Source organism: Echeneis naucrates, chromosome 17 (genome assembly GCF_900963305.1).
Source record: "Echeneis naucrates chromosome 17, fEcheNa1.1, whole genome shotgun sequence".
In the NCBI taxonomy this organism is placed as follows: Eukaryota; Metazoa; Chordata; class Actinopteri; order Carangiformes; family Echeneidae; genus Echeneis; species Echeneis naucrates.
In genome coordinates this window covers 18756197-18773488 of record NC_042527.1, presented here as the reverse complement: position 1 = coordinate 18773488, position 17292 = coordinate 18756197, and the positions used below count along the sequence as shown (strand labels likewise).

The following is a 17292-nucleotide window of genomic DNA, read 5'->3' as shown; positions in this document are numbered from 1 at the left end:
AGGCTGGTGTGTGTGTGTGTGTGTTCATGTTTGTGTGTGAAACCCAGCGACAAAATCTCAAAGAGGGAAAAAATGAGCCAAAACAGATGAGGATAAACAGATAAACACACAGATCGAAACAGACAGAGTGACAGTGAGATGGGGAGAGATAAGCGAGAGGAGACATAAGCCGGAGAGGGCGCAGAGATGGAGAGAAGAAGACGGTGGGAGAAGAGTTTTTCAAAAAAATCCAACGCACAAACACACACAGAGCAGCACAGAGTGATTGACAGAGACCGAGAGACACGCCTACAGTCTGAAAAAAGGATGAGCAGGGGAGAGAGAGAGAGAGAGAGAGAGAGAGAGAGAGAGAGAGACGCAGTGATCCATGGCTGGACACAAATGGAAACAGACAGCAGAGAGACCGACAAAAAGACAGACAGGCCCACGGACAGAGCGACAGTCACTCGCTGTGTTTGTCCGTGTGCGTCTCCGGATCCTCCGTCACACACCTTGTGACCAACCTTGCGTGGATTCGGTTAAAGTGATGACACAAATCATTTGCGTGGTCACTGTGAAAGTCAGCTTTGCCTCCAGTGAGCCTCGACAGCAGTGATTCATGAGGGCGACGCGGCGCACAAGAGCTGTTCTGTTTGCTGCTCTGAACTCTCAGTGTTTGTCAGGGAAATCATCTGTGGCGGAGGAAACCATGCATTTTCTGTTTGCTTGTTTGTTTTCGATGAAAAGAAGAAAAGCTCGAGCACCAGCCATTTGATCTGAACTCTGAAGCCGAGGCAGAAATACTTTAGAGGGAGATATACCGAATATTTGCTGGGCGCTCAGCTCAGGGGTCAGAATTTAAGATCGCGTTTGTCCCACTAAGTCAGCGGGGACAGTCCCATTTCAAACGCTCCCGCAAAAGACAAAGAAATGTCTTTAGAAGTCATCAAGGCTCAAAGACGCCCGAGTGTTTTGGACGGGTCCACGTCCCGAAAGCAGCAGCAGGATCAGCTCCTCTGGTTCGGACAGCCGTGTAGACCAACACGGATACAGTTGACACGCATCACAGAAGTCATGGCGGATTTCAGCAAAAAACTGAGGACTTTTTCTTATTTTCTACACAGTATGTGTCAGTGTGAGCCAAGAAAGAAATCGCAGCTACTGAAAAGTCAACATCATCAACAGAAAATAAAACTCCATCAACAGGAGATCTGCAGCGGTTTGCACTCCATCATCCTGTCTGCGTCTTTGCTTCGAGAGGCCTCAGCTGTGCTTTTCCTCGCCGTTGCTGCTGTGGTGGAGAGAAAGAGAAAGACAATTTCCACTTAAAGCCTTGATCCAACCTATTTCCTTAATTCTGCCCTGGCAGCAATTTTCACTAAGATCGCTTTTAAAAATGTGTTTTCCCAAAGACAGACTTAATTCAGCCTAATTATCAAGGCGAGCCGAGTCTGACTCCCCTCTAGAAAAAGCACTTGAAAAAAAAATCAGGCATCCCCTGATGAAAGCGTGCTTTCTAAGTCACAATGATACAGATGACCTCTGGGAAACGCAGGAAAGCAAAGACACAGCACTGAGCTCTCAGTAACACGGATCATGGATGCCACCGCCGTAATAAAAATAAAAAAAATTAGAAAATAGAAACGGCTAAATGTCCCAATCTCTCATTGTGTGTCTTTGCCTGCTGCATTGATATTATAAGTTCAGCTTCCTGTAATGTTTAAAACGGGGATGATTGATAGCTTCTAACTCTTGAATTAAGCATCAGGCAGGGAATACAGAGAGTCCCTAAACTATCCTTCCACATGCTGGATCTTAAACGTACAGTATGCGACAGTGCGGGTCCAAATTAGCACATACGGACCTGAAAGGCCTTTTTTCATATTTTACAGTCTTTGCAGTAGCGAGATCGGATCTTCAAAGTGTGTATTAGCTGAGGTATCTTGCACTTACATCAGAGGAAAAGAAATGATGAATGTTGAATGGTGCTGGGCTGTGAAGTTCTGACAAAAAAAAGGAGGGGGGGCCCTCCAACGCATGGCTTTGGCAAGCTTTCACACCCGATGCGGCTCTATTATATCTGCGCATTAGGAAGTGTAGGAGCGTCAGGCGGCCGCCGTAGGAAGGGGAAAGGAATTTTAAGTGATTTTTTTTTTTTTTTTAAATACAGAGAGGAAAATAAAATGCAAATTAGGTGTGTTTCTATCGGCAGCGTTGAGGAAAAATAAATTGAATTTCCACACAGACTCTAAAGAACTGATTTCTATTTGCCAAGTTCTTATCGTGCTTTCGTGTCAGATAGTGTAAGTGATATTTTGTGCTCTCATTTCAAGATGGAAATCAAGGAACACACTTTGCATGCCTTAAGTCAGCGACTACATCAACACTGGAGCTTTCTACTTATGTGGAGCGAAACAACATGTAAGTTTCCTTTTGAGCGGAAGGTCACGGTTTACACACAACAGCTCGCAGAGAATTTCTTAACCTGCAGACCTTTCTTTTTTACCTCGAGTGGGCATAAAACTTGACATTTACATTAGTTTTTGGTTGTGTTTTTTTTTTTTTTTTTTTTAGTTCTTGGAAGGCAGCCCAGCTCGTGTTCGTGCTGCATTACTGCAGTAACTGCATGAAAATCCACTGTAACTTATTAACAATTAGCTTTAATTTGATCAGATTTTACCTTCAACTCTGCTTTTCTTTCTGAAGATGGAAGGATCCTCATCTCTGTTTGGAGATGGTGTGTGTGTGTGTGTGTGTTGTTCACAGGGAGGTTATTTCTCTCTTCACTGTTTCACTTCACAGAAGAATCTCATCTCCTCTGCCTCAGTGGAGCTCACATCACCGATTCTTATTGAAGGGGAAATCGTGCAACCATTGCACAGCGAGGTCGTTATTTGGATAATGACTAATCTGCTCCAGACTTAGTTCCATTCCTCTGATCCGACGTCCAGGTTGGAGTCAGAGGATGTGGCTAATGATGTGGCTGCAACGTTGTCTGGGAATGCAGAGAGTGCATGTACACACACACACACACACGGAAGAGATATTGGCAGTCATTTACTTGCTCACACACTCTAAGCACTTATCTGTTTTGAGTTCCTTCACCTTGACACAGTGAGCCGTCTTAAATTCCCCTCTACAGGAACTCAGCTGAACATTTTTCCACATTATTCCACCACACCACAGAAATATTCTCATTCTTCTCACTCCGGTGCATCGTTTTTCACTTGTGGTGAAATATATATATAAAAAAAAAAACAAAACACGGCAGTCTTTAAGGCCTCGAAACGTGAAATGGAGAAAGCAGATGTGCTTCTCATCTGCTCTTTCTTATGTTTCTCAAGATCATATATATTTAAAAATCCTGGATGTGTGGAACAGCTTGGGATTCATTTAAAGACATCCAATACATACATTTTAAATCAAGATTAGCTCTTCCCATTGATGCTTATGTTTTTGAATCAAATACTGTAATCCGCATTACTAAACTTAGACTGTCAGGCCTGTAGCGTCTTTCGTTTTCCAGCTCATTTGGAAAATGTGCCTGCTTCACTCAGTATTCTTAACATGGAGCAGCAGTCGGCGGATGTTCTCAGCAATACAAGCTCTGACAAACCCACCTTTGGTTGAGTTGGAGACCAAAACAAAGCTAAAAGAAAAGTGAATGCCGGAGTTCTCTGTGGTCAGATGAATGCTAATGCTTCTCTGCGTAAAAAAAAAAAAAAAGGTGACTGTTAGCCAAAACATTTGTGATCATGTTTCAAGGCTCTGCGTTCACCAGCGAGTGTGTCTGCACCCAAATGGAGCTCCAGCTCCCAGTCGGAGTTCATTAAAATATAATACTTCTCCCTGTTGACATTTTGATAAACTTTACTTCATTGAATCAAATTCAGTTGGTGGACCGTCGTAATTGTCCAGAGCAGAGGCGACCCGAACTGCGTAGCCTGAAGTGGTCGTTTCACTGAACACTTTTTATCATTAAAACCTCTTGACTTGTCAGACATCTTGGAAATAATCGTGCTCCACTGCAGTTTAGAGTGACCAAACTGCAGAGCTCTGTGGGAAAAAAAAACATTAAAAGATGCCATTTTTAGCCATAAGTAGTTCATCTGCTGTGTGAATTACAGGCGTTTCATCTTCCAGTGAGCATCGCGGTGATTGTACTCTTGACCTGCAGTGCCTTTTGACCCCTTTAACATTTTGCTCAGGACCATTATAGAAGTGTTTCGTTTGCCTTTCCAGTCTGATCTTTGGCAGTCAGACATCAGAATTCACCAAGTTAACTGAAGCTCGAAACCTCTGCCTCAAAATTTATAACCTACAAGTTTGGGTTACTTATGGCCTTTCAGTCCACGCTTGGCGTGTCAGACTTCAGGTGTTTACTGGGCTTCAGGAAAATCGAACCCCAGAACAAGCTGAGCTGTTAAGTCGACAACTTTCACGACTCTTCTTTTTGATTTAGGGTTTTTGACTCTGTCCTTTGGCCTAGTCGAAAGATATTGGAGTGATTGGACCATTCAGAGGTCTGGAGTTTTTGGGTTTGATCCTCAGACGAGTCCCTGAGCCCGAAATAAGACTGGAATAGAGTGTTGCTGCTGAGCTGGTTTAGGGTTGCAGGTTGGAGGCCTCTTAAGCCCATCAAACTGCGAAAACCAATAATGTACAACAGGAAAAGTCATAAATCTAGAAAATATATAAAGCTCAGGTACCTCTGTTGTAATAGAAAAAGGATTAAGACGACTCGTCAGACGTTTTGAGGTCTTAGTTGTGATCCTCAGGATCTGCTGTGAATTTCCAAGTGCAACTTCCAGAGTAAACATTTAAAGGCTTTAGGAGATAAGTGTCTATTGTGTGACCAAACATCTCATTGTGTTAGAGTTCCTGCGATCCACGAGAGACTCAGTCAATTTTTCAAATCCAAAACACAGACTTGGAATCAATGGGGTTATGTTATGGAAAAGTGTGCGTCCAAACATCCCCTCATGGTTTTACTTGTGCACTGTTGTTTAGTTTTTATAATGGTTGGGATGTCCACTGTTGGATAGGTGTACACACACAGGCACACACACACACACACACACACACACACACACACACACTGGCCCTCTTCTTCTTCTTCTCACATGCTTTTTCACTTTGTGCTCATTTGGTGATGTTAATGCTGGCAGACATGTACAGTGTGCTCGAACAGCAGAGGGAGGGGTGTGTGTGTGTGTTCATTTGTGTGTGTGTGTGTGTGTGTGCGCGCAAGATCATACTGTATGTGTGCAAGTGTGCATACACGTGTGTACTTACTGCTCTTAAAAACCAATTAACAGAGCACAGCAGTAGCTGCGGCCCCCTCTTCCTCCAAATGAAGAGGTGAATTAAACATCACCAAGACCAGATGGAGAGAAATCAGACAGAGAAAGAGAGAGAAGGATGAATAATTGAAGACGGAGAGCGTCATAAAATAAGGGGGGAAATAAAACTGAAATAAGAGATGAAATGAAATGTAAGAAAGCAGAAGTCAATTAGAGAGACTGAGAGAGAGCTGCAGGGAGAAGTAGATAGGAAGAGAGGGGAGGGGTGTGTGTGTGTGTGTGTGTGTGTGTGTGTGTGTGCCTGGGAGCGTGTGCACTGCATTTGTGTGTCTCCTGTCTTTTTTTTTTTTTTTTTTTCCGGAAAACAGTCAAACTAACACAAGCCAGTTGTTTGAAGTCTATAATCAGGTTGGTTGCAGCATAGTGATGAAACGACTACACGTTCTTTAAAGTTGTGTGACTGAAGCAGCATCTTCAATCTGGCTATTTTTATATATACATAAGTGTGTGTGTGTGTGTGTGTGTGTGTGTGTGTTAGGGTAAATTAATTATACAAACTTTTGAATAGCCTTTGTTTTTTTTCAGTGAAACCCAACGAGGGAGGATGCCGCGTTGATTTATTCTTCAAACCGATTAAAGATGTAAGAATGCAGTTAGTAACTCTGGTCTGTTATTTCTGTGGCACCGTTGGCGATAAAAGCTTCTCCCACAGTGAACTGGTTGGTTTTTGACAGAACAGAGATCGCCGTCTCCGTCCATACACGGCGGATTGATCCTCTGCTGTCGTGCTGTCGACTCACTGAGAGAGAAATAGAGGAGGAGCAATAGCATTAGATTTTTGTGACCCAGAAATGTTAATCCCCAAATTAATTTTCTCGTAAATAATTAAATCAATCGTGTGTTTTTATGTCTTGAGGAAATGAATTGCAGGCTCATTTCCCTCTGTGTTGGCTTGATTTCGGGGTTTGTTTGTGTGAGTGACGTGTGTCGTTGTGTGCACACGGTTTGTCTGCATAGCTTTATGAAATATCTCCTCTTTGTGTGTGTTTCTGCATCTACACACTGGTAATTGCCTCTGGATGAGCTTGTAAGTGTGTAAATGTTTGTGTGTGTGATTTCCAATAACCGCTCCTCTGCGGTTGGCGTCATGCTGCTCCTCTGTTCTGCTGGAAGTGTTTGTGAGGCGAAATAAAAACTGTGTTTGGTGGAGAGGGGAACACTGGGAAATCACAGAGCTCCTGTTTACAGCAAACACCAAGCGAGCCGGGACACAACGGTGACAAAGTTATGATCTCTACATCTGTCCCTCTGTGTCTGTCACGCTCCGTCCTCCTCCGTCTCTCCCGGCCTGCTTTCTGGCTCTTCTCTGTCATTTTAATGCCGTCTGCTTCGGGGGACATAAATGTTACAAGAGCAATATTTCCAAACCGTCAAAATAAATAAGGCAGCCTTAAACGCATCATCCCAGCATGGCCAATCAGAAACTGACCTTTGTTTTTCAACGACAGCAGAGACACGTGAGTCCGTGATGGGATGGAAAACTGGGACTTTTTCGTGGTAACTTTGAGGGAGTGTGCTTTGGTATGTTGCATCTCCCTTCCTGTTCAGCCCGCGGCAGGCCTCAGTGAAACATGAGCGAGAAATACGGCTAAAGGCCCAATTAATAAAATAATCCAACAGGACGCAGCAAAGAATGAGTCAGTTTGCATGCACACGTAGAGCATCCAGCCCTTTCTATAATTCATGTCTATTTTCTTTGCTGTCATTGGGTGACACTCTTTCACGCTGACACTTTTCTCCTGCTTGCATTTTTTCCTCATCTATCAGCGAGCGTTCAGACCGAAAACAGCCCGCGCATTAAAAACACGCAGGGAGCTGCGCTGACAGAGATGTATCATTCAGATACCTGTTCGACAGTGAGAGGCTGCTTTAACAAAAGTGATTTATGGGAGCAGCTTGCACGCAGACCTCGGATTGTGGCGGCGTCACATTTCACATGTGAATGTCGCTCATAAATCGCAGCGAGATTTGTGAGTCCTGAACGACAGACGGGTCGCAGCACGAAAGGTGAAAGAGGAAAGATGTGAGCTATAGAGCCACAAATCTGATATTTTACCAGATATGAAAACATTTCATTCGCATTCTTTGTGAAGATGGAGGAATTTTGTCTCTACATAGCTGATGTCGACCTTCTCTTCAACTTAAGTTAGCCTGCTAACTGAAGCCCGTCTTACTGTCTGCCCTGAAAATGTCACTTTGCTTTGAGGAGATATTATAAACTCTTGTTTTGCACATTAGCAGAGAAAACTTACAAATAACTTCTGTAGAGATGCAACGTTCACGCTACAAAGTCATCTCCTGGGAAAGTTTCATCTCACCGCTGTTCAAGGCGCCTTCAACATTTTTCTTCTAAATGAGTCGACCCATTTAAATTAGTGACAGAGCTGCGTTTTGTGCACCATCCTGCTGTTTGTGTAAAATAAAGTGAAGTCATTTACAAAAAGGAATCTTATGGGGTTTTTTTTGTTGTTGCTGTTTCTCTCCCCACTAAAAATATGACAAAGAAGCACGTTAACAATGTTATATTTCATGTTTAAATCCAAAGGCAGAGCCAAAGGAGTGCACTCCAGAGCAGAAACGACTAATAGTTAAAAAGCTACGAAGCCTGGAAGCATCAGCGTGGTTGTGGGTGGTAGATGTTATTAAGTTCAGGAAGTCTAAAGCCACTTCTGACCACTTGGAAGATGAGAAAGAACCTGAAGCAGTGTTTAATCAGAAAGTGCTTTACCAACCACTTGGAGCAGATGTGAGAACTTTTTTTTTCCTGCAGCGTTGGGGATAATTGTGTTCGGATGATTTTAATGTGTTTTCACATCAACTCTCTAAGTACATCAGTCAGCTCCAAAATGTCACGAGTGTTTTTTTTTTTCTCCAGCTCCGCCGTTTCCCCTCTTTCACCTCCGTCTTTTATTTTTCTGTGGTTCTCTCCTGCTCCCTTCCTCCCACTCACTCACTCTTCCATGCACACACAGACGCACACTTTTCACTCTCCCTCTCTCATGCGAACAACCTTTTTTTTTTTTTTTTTTTTTTTTTGTAACTCTCCCATCCACACTGTGCCCTTTGCTGCCTTTTCAAAAATGGCAAATATATGCACACGGCATGCACACAGCACAACAATGACAGATATGCATGCAGGCATGCGTGTAAACACAGACAATGCTCACACTCACACACAGACGCGGCGGCGTGTGCTCTCCTGGCAGAGATTGGTGTGGGGTCTTCGAAATGGGAGCGAGCCGTAGCCTGGAGGCAGAGCCGGGACATGAATACATGGACAGGGTCAGCGTGGCACTTTTTTTTTTTTTTTTTTAGGGGTGGGGGTTCGGAGGATGAAGGCTTCAGGCTGCAGGACTGAAGTTTAGGGTTACAGACCTCACAAATTGCCCTTTCATTTCTCCATGAGGACGGTTTGCTTGCCGGAAATTGTATTTGGCCTCTGACAGCCATATTAGAGGTCTTCAGCTCAGACAGCGGACGCATTCTTCAGTCCATGCAGCGACCACAAGTTGGCAAATCATTCCACTTTGAAGTCGAAGCAGTTAAAATGCTTTCTGCCTTTCTTTTTTTTTTTCTTTTTTTTTATGAGATATGTCCCAAGTTCCTTTCACAGTGACTTGAATTGCACAATGAGGGAGAAGATTAGAGTTGACAGAGCTGTTTCATGATGTTTTGCCCAGAACATGAGTAGAGCTGATTGTTACCTTTAATAGGAGTGTGTTGATTCCTGTCAGCTGCTCTTTCACCTGCCATATTCTCTTCTTTTTTCCCCCCAGAAGATCAAACGCTTGCAAAATGCTCGGCGAAAGCTTCTCGATAGGACTGACTGAGGAGGCTTTGATGAGGGGGCAACATAGACCGGTGTCACACACAAACACATGGGATAGTAACTCAGAAAAGTCCAGGAAAGAAGCTGCGTCTTCGCTCGAGACTGTAATAGTTTTGGTAAAACGACTTGGGGTTAACGAGTGTTACAGGTTTTCTGAGAGGTGTGTGGAGCAAAGCTTCAAGTAGGATAAAACATCGCTGACTGATGAGGCCGCTGACGGTCGATGTTGATGTCTTTTAATTATCTCCATTGCTTAATTCTGACAAGTAACTGAAAGTACGTTTGAAGTATCTCATGATCTTTCATAATCAAACGATCATTTAAGTTTGAGTTTCAACATTTAACTCTCTCTTTATTCAAAACTCTTCCCAACGCAGGCTCACTTTTCACCCTCAGCTCAAACAATGCTGCCTTGTTTCTGGTATATAGAGCTTCAGCTCATGAACATGTAGAAATGAGGGATGGTGTGTGCGCTTTATTTTGAAAAGTTGGGTTGAATAAACAAGGAGCTAGCTGGCTTATACTTGTACAGATGTTTTATGAAACAAAGTGATGCAAAAATGAGAAAAAAGCATGGAGGCTATTAGGAATAATATGTTTGGACGTTGAGGCTGTAATTGTGAAGCTCTGTTCATTGTACCACTGGGTATATTATGTAGAGAGGAAGAGAGGATATACCTAACATCATCCCTCAGGCTAATGATGCAGAGAGGTAAAGACAAAGAGAGGAAAGCAAAGGAGGAAGAGGAGGGTGGAGGCTGAGACAGACGGAGGGGGGGAAACGAAAAGGGAAGTGAGAGTGATGGGAAAACTTGTGGAAGACATAAGGAGAGAGAAAGAGTCAGAGAGATGAGAGAAGGTGAGTCAGAAAGAAAGAGGAGGGGAAGATGAGAGAGAGCAAGGGAAGAAAAAGTGGAGGAGGGAGGAGGGCGAGCATATGGGAGACAAGGAATTTGAAAATTGAGGGAGGCCAAAGTGTGTGTGTGTGTGTGTGTGTGTGTGTGTGTGTCGGGGGAGGAGGGTGGGCATCCCGTAGGGTTAATTACATCTCTGTTCTCTGTCAGTGCAGCTCGCTCCGCTGCGATCTGAGTCTCTGCTGCAGGCTGACAGGCCTCACACACACACACACACACACACACACACACACACACATACATCCATGCACGCTCAAAATATTTCGACACAACTAAAAATGTTCCCTGTCTCCTCCTTTTTGTATTTCTGTCACTATTTTTCCCACACAGACACACACACACAATAACACAATGCAACACACCGCAGCCTGTCCCAGGAGAGCGTGCGTTGTTCTGTTCAGAGTTAGACAAGAAGGCCCTTACTCATAATAGCTGTTAATTTTGCATAAATCATGCATAACATGACCCACATGTAAATCACTCATGTCAGCGGGATATCACATCCCAGCAGCTCCGTCGTCGTCTTCTTCTTCTCTGCAAGAAGCGGCAGCTGCTTTCATTTACCCTATTTTCTGTTTGTCTTCTGAATGAGAAGCCCTGAAAGGTGCGTGACGTTCCAGCCTGAGAGCATTTTCATCGCCCCTCTTCGGGTTGTGGGGAACTGAGGATGTATATTTGTTTACCGTTTGCCGTGAGGAAATTGTCAGATGAGCCTCAACTTCTCTCACATTGTCGTAATTCAGAATGTCTTTTGATTGACAACCAGAGAGTGAGTGTTAAGATTGCACGTGTTGGACCAGGAGGAGAGTTTTTCAGAATAAGAGTCCAACCTCCATATTCTCTGTCAAAGTCAAAGGTCAAAAGCAGTCTGATCTTAAACCAACATGGCTGACGAGATGAGCGCTTCGACCAGAAACGTAGAGCACTCGAAGAATGTTTCTTTTCCGTGTATGTTTGTCTTCGTTTGACATCATACAGCGGAGGTGGAAACAGGAAACAACATTCAGCCAAACATCAGAGCAAAGTGGTGACTCAAATGAGAAGCTGCTTCGTTAATGTGATGAGCTGACACCAAAGTTCACTGACCAACACTAAGAGGAAAGGCCCTGAGGTTAGGTTTAACGCACAACGCATTTCATCATGGAATCAGCGGCTGTTTGAGAAGAAAAGATTAGCCCGATCAACAGCTCCTCCAACAATGGTAAAGTGCTTTGGGGAAGATTTTCACCACCAGCTCAGAGTCACTGCAGTTGTCTGCTTGATTCGGTATTTTGAGAAAGTTGACGAAAACATCAAAGTGCTTCATCTGACGTGTGAAGAGTCGTGCCTTCAGCGCGGCAGCCCCCTCCCTCCGCACAAATAACATGACGGCTCGTGTAATCCTCCCGACAAATCAGTGAATCGCCCGTTGTTTGCACCTTTGTGGCTGAATCCTACTGAGACGTGTCCCTCCGAGCCTCGGCCTGCTTTATTAACCAGTTTTGCCTTAATTAGCTAATAGGATTGTTTTAACCATGATCCAAGAGCAGAATAGCCGACGGGAAGACAAGCAGCAGGTTTGCTGAAGTGCATGCATGCATTTATAGATCTGTGTGTATGTGTGGCCTTATTCGTGACGACTGAAGGCCTGTTTTTAAATGGCCATATGAGTGTTGGTGAATCAAATCCGTCATGTGTGCATAAAAACATTAAGACAAAGATTTGTACGTGCAATCGCATGTGTGCATTAGTGACTCCGTGAAATGTGTGTGTCATCTACGGCACCACAGTCTCCTTCTCTGCTTTAATTAATGCGCCTTCCTGCAAGAGTTTCTCCAGAATACGAAACCGTTTTACCTGATGATGCAAACGGCTGAAAACAGCTCCGGTGTGAGTGCCTCGCCTCCTCACCTGACACTTTGCCTTTACGCGAGAGCATTAATGTATGCCTGCGTTACACTTGTAGTTTTTCTATCCGTGCATTTTAGTGGCACTGCGATAGCCAAAAGGCTTATTTCGCTGGAGGAAATGTGTGTGTGTAAGCAAAATCCTTTGTACTGTGTGATGAAAAAGAGCAGGCGGTATCACAGCTTGGCAAAGGATGGTCTCGCTACACAAGCAAGAGGCCACACATCCATGCACGCACGCACGCACGCACGCATACTTTCTGTACCCACAAAGAGTCACACGGGCCTCGTTAAAGTCCGGGCGAGAAAGGGACCAAACAGTGGCCGAAGCCACAAAGAGATGAGAATTATGCTGATTCTTTTGGGTCTTTCTGCCAATAATTTGGTAAAATAAAATCTCTGAATCCTCCCACTCCCTTTCATTCAGAGCAGAACAAAATAAAGAGACACGAGTCGACAAGGCCGGATAGGGACCGAGCAGCCTGAATGAAAGATGGCGCCTCACGGCCAGGTGGCGATGAAAGTACCTTAACCTTGATTTCCCTCTCTGTCCCTCTGCTGCAGTGTGGAGCGTTCGTTTCTCCCAGGAGCCCGCGGACCAGTCGGTGGTGCTGGGAGAACGGGTGGTGCTGTCCTGCGTGGTCTTCAACTACACCGGCATCGTCCAGTGGACCAAAGACGGCCTGGCCCTCGGCATCGGCGAGGGTCTGAGAGGTGAGGGAGGGGGACGGAGATCCTATAATGGGAGGAGACGAGGGGAAAGAGAAAAACCCGCGCAGGGGATCAAAGTGAAGTGAAGAAGGGGAATAACTCAGCTACGGTCTTGGTTCAGTTTCGACTTTAAGAACCCTGACAAAAGCTATTATGGCTGAAAAGTGCAAGGGTTTTTTTTTTTTTTTAAACATTAAGGGAATGAACACTGTACAGAGGGAGATAGAGTTAAGAGCCAAGAAGCGTGTGAGTGACAATCTGGGCAAAAATGAGTCCTGTATATCATGCTGAATTAGAGAAAATCCCTCACACTGCTGACAAAAGCAGACACACATTCACATTTACATTTTAAGCCGACACACACATCCAGAATGACTTACTGTGAGTGCAACAGTAGGGTACGCTTCCATTTCAGAGATGGCGACGCTTCACATGCAAACAGAAGTGAGGAGAGTCAAAGGGTCAAAGTCTCAACAGACAGAGACGAGCCTCTCTCTTCTTTTTTTTTTTTTCCCCTCTCCATTCAGGAAACGATCAGATGAAACTCAGAAGTGCAAAACAAAACAAAAAGAAGCAGTGAAAAGAGAAAAAATGCCCTTCACTGACCTCGACTCTGTTTAGTTTCTTTTTTCTTTTTCTGCAAAATGCATGCAGGCAAGCTTTTGATGAGCACGGTTCACTGACTGTTGCTACTGGCATCTTATGACTGCAGCTCCTGATAGCTCTTGCTCTTTGCCCATAATTTATTCAGGCAAGGAATGAAAATGATCCCTCAGATGAAACGGGAAACGTCACTGGAGTAAATTTACACAGCCTGCTGTATGAAATATCAAAACTTAAAGGCTTCATTATAATCAGCAAAAGAAATATAAGAAACATGACGCCGGGGCTGTGTGACATTTCTAATGTTTTATCCATTAAAATGCTTCTGTTGGTGACGCTACAAAGAATCACACGCTTCATTTTCCTCGCATTAACTTCTAACCTGCGTAAGACTCAAATTTGTTTTTAGGAATAAACTCATAACAAAGTGTTTGTTGGCGTAATTCACCCATAAGTGGCAGCGTGCTGTGCTGCCACACTGTCACTTATAGGAAGCTCTTTTTAAGTTGTGACGGACTCCCCTTCTCTCATATTGTTTACGGAGGAAGTCCATTTTCCAAAAAATATAAAAAATACGCACATGTTCATGCAGCAAAACTAAGAAATCATCTGTCACAGTTTCCACGACACACCAAACCACCCAACGCTTTCTAAGCCTCTGGCCCAGCAGCACACACTGTGTTGGGCTGCAGATCAGCTGTTTAACTGTAAAAACCTGCTTGTGAAGAGAAATATTGGAATATAGCGGCAGTGAAAATGTAATTCCAAAGTAAAGGGCCGTTTGACAGCAAGATAAATTGGTGAAAATATTCGACATATATTATTAAAATAGAATAAAGAAGTCTTTGTGGATGGCTCCATCTCCGTCAGTATTTCTGCGCTCTCTCTAAAATGAGAGGAATCTATTACAAGTAATGAACTTACTGACGCACAACCCCACATGAGGAAACGTGGACTTTCACTTTAAAGAGCGGCTGATTGAACCGAATGACTGAATCCAAAAAATACGGCTTCACAAACGGAACGTAAATAAGCACTCGAGTACTTCGCTGCCTTTCAGCTCTAAATCTCCATTTCTCATCACACTGTGAGTCCATCCACAGAAATATGCACATCGCACGGCATGCAAACAAATCACACACATTCAATCAACCCACTGCTCGCACAGACACACACAATGTCACTCAAGTGCTAATCTGACATGTGATGTGAATCTTGTGTTCAACTCAATTTAATTCGCAGGTTCAGTAAAGGTCAGCACATCTCTCTCTCTCTCTCTCTCTCTCTCTCTCTCTCTCCCTCCTCTGTCTTTCAAACTACAGCTCCATCATCACTTTGTGTATTTCCCACATCACCTCCATTGCTTTTGCATGTCTCTTCCTCCTCTGCTGTTTCCTCTCAGCTTCTTCTCCTCCTCCCTCTCTCTCTCTCTCTATCTATCCTTCGGTAATGCTCCCTTTGTCCTTGCAGCCTTCTCTCTTTTTTTTTTTTTTTTTTTTTTTGCGAGCCTGGCCCTGTTGGCAAACACGCCGGCGTTTGATAAACATGTTGCTCTCATTGTCTCTTTATCCTCAGCTTTTCAGCCATCTATCATCGCCTTCTGTCCATCCTTCTTCCCTAAATTGCCCGAGCTGCTGTCCCCTCCCTCATCTCTGACGCACTGTCTCTCAATCTTTCCTTCCCTCTTTCATTTTGAAGTATGAAGTCATCTCATAGTTTGATAGGAAGTCCATAGAAATGATATTAATGCGTGGTCTGTTGTGCAGATGCGTTGCCGGTGCGTGTGCTCTGACATGTGAGCGGTGGCTGTTTTTGTGCCCTGTATGGATTTATACAGCCCTTGATGACGGAGTAGGCGTGCAGTAAATTCATACCTGCAGCTTGGAACACCCACACACGCGTGCAGATCCGCTTTTATTCTCTGAACACAAAACACTTTTTGCACATTGCACCATCACGTATTTTAAATATATGATGATGGTGTGCCATGTTGAGATGTATCAGTGAGAACACCTAAAGCACACATCTGTTCCCTACCTGCAGGCTTTATTGTCCGTCCTCAAACCTCCACCTCCTCCTCCTCCTCCTCCTCCTCCTCCGCCTCCCCCTTCTCCTTCTCCTTCTCCCCGGGGTGCTTTCACCTCTGTGGTTGCTATGCTGCGAGGTGCTGGAGTGGATGATGTAATCTCCACTAATACTTTTGTCAACCACCCCCACCCCCAACCCCAACTCTCCCTCCCTGCTCTCTGTATACCCTGCCTGCCTTTGCCATCTGAATCCATGATGTCATGTTAGGATTGGGCACAAAGGATCAATGAGTGCCCCCTAGTGGGACGTCACGCTCAATTATGCCTTTGTCTGAGAGGCGAAGGTTCAAACGGGGGGGGGGGGGGGGGGGGTTATAATTGGGACGGCGCTGCCTGTAGTTCTGCAGTTTATGTGTGATGCAGGAGTTGATGTGGCATCAGTGTGTATGTGGCGATGCTCGATGGGCGTTTGAGCAAAGAGACCCTTTCAGTTGTTTATCTCTGACTGAGCCTTCATTACCTTCCTCTGGGTTGTTTGTGTAAAGGAGCTACTATCATGATTTCCAGATGCTCCGGTTAATGCAAAAAAAAAAAAAAAAAAAAGCTTCAGACACAAATGCCACAGATGCTGAACGCTGTCCGTGTGTTGGGTGATTAAAAGGGCTGACATTTCCACATGAATACGCGCACCATTCAGTGATGTCTGTCTCCGACTGATGTGATACAATTGTGATTCAGCTTTTATCCATTTCATAAGAGCGTCTACATTTTCCTTTATCTTGTAAACAAGTCAAGTGTCAGTCCTCTGGCGCACAGGGAAGCAGAAAAACACTGACACTGAATAAAGGAAGATGAAAGAGTGGGATGGTTTTCCCTCCTGTAGCCTAAATATTTCGCGTTCCCCAACACTGAAGCAGCATGCTCACCAGAATCACAGAAAAAAGGGATTACGCTGATTAACTTTTATTGTATCTGCCAATTGAGATAGTTTAGTTTTATAGGATATTCAGCTTCCTGTTGACAACCCAGTAAAATAAAGCTGAATGTGACTTTGTGCTGACAAACAACATTCATACACACACAACAAAAGAAATCTCAATAGGGATGATATCAGGGTATCTAAAGAATAACTTAATGATTATAATAATAACAAGAGGGCCACCCAGAGCATTGATGGTTGGAATAATTTACTGTTTATCAAATAAGAAGTCAGTATTAGTCCCTACTGCTTATTGGATTATTCGTTTAAATGAACTGCTCCCTTAAATCAATCTTCCCGCAGTCATCATAACGACTTCACAATATGTGGAAAAGTCCCACTCTAAAATTAGGATGTGGAGTCTCCCTTCCTCAAAAGCTTTATTCCACAAGTCCAGTGTTGCTGCAACTCATCATTCATTGTCTCCAGAATAAAAATGATATCATCCTCCAACACAGATCTCTTGTGAAGCCGGTGCTATTACGATGACTCATGGCGGCAGCAGCAGCTTGTAATGCAGCTCCTTCTTCCAGCCAACTATCATCTCGAAACAGCGTTTTTTAGTTGTTTTTTTTTTTTTTTTTAGTTGGAAGACTATTCTTAAATTACACTCCAGAAGTTCATTTTCCGAACATGTCGGACTTTTCTGACCGCTGAGTAAACCACGTCGTGATGCATGGCTGAACGGTGAAGGGTAAAACAGGGGACGTGACTCACAAAGTGAATATTCGGCTCCATTGATTTAACAGCAAACCTGCTGTGTGTCTGTGTGTGTGTGTGTGTCTCCTGCAGCCTGGCCCAGGTATCGTGTGCTGAGGGCTCTGGACATCGGCCAGTACAACTTGGAGATCTCCAACGCCGAGCTGTCTGATGACTCTCTGTACGAGTGTCAGGCCACGGAGGCCGCGCTGCGCTCCAGGAGGGCCAAGCTCAACGTACTGAGTAAGTGGACTCTCAGGCTTCCTTTCCTGAGAGCGAAATCTGAGCAAATTACCCTTCCA

At 44.2% G+C, this 17292-nt stretch overlaps 1 protein-coding gene across 2 annotated transcripts in view; it reads left to right on the top strand.

The window, feature by feature from the left end:
* kirrel1b (kirre like nephrin family adhesion molecule 1b) overlaps window positions 1-17292 on the top strand; it is a 54411-nt gene that overhangs the window by 19796 nt on the left and 17323 nt on the right. For both annotated transcript variants that reach the window (XM_029524472.1, XM_029524471.1), the window contains exons 2-3: window positions 12536-12685; window positions 17084-17233. In XM_029524472.1, the coding sequence (XP_029380332.1) occupies window positions 12536-12685; window positions 17084-17233 (300 nt within the window). The remainder of the gene's footprint in view (window positions 1-12535; window positions 12686-17083; window positions 17234-17292) is intronic.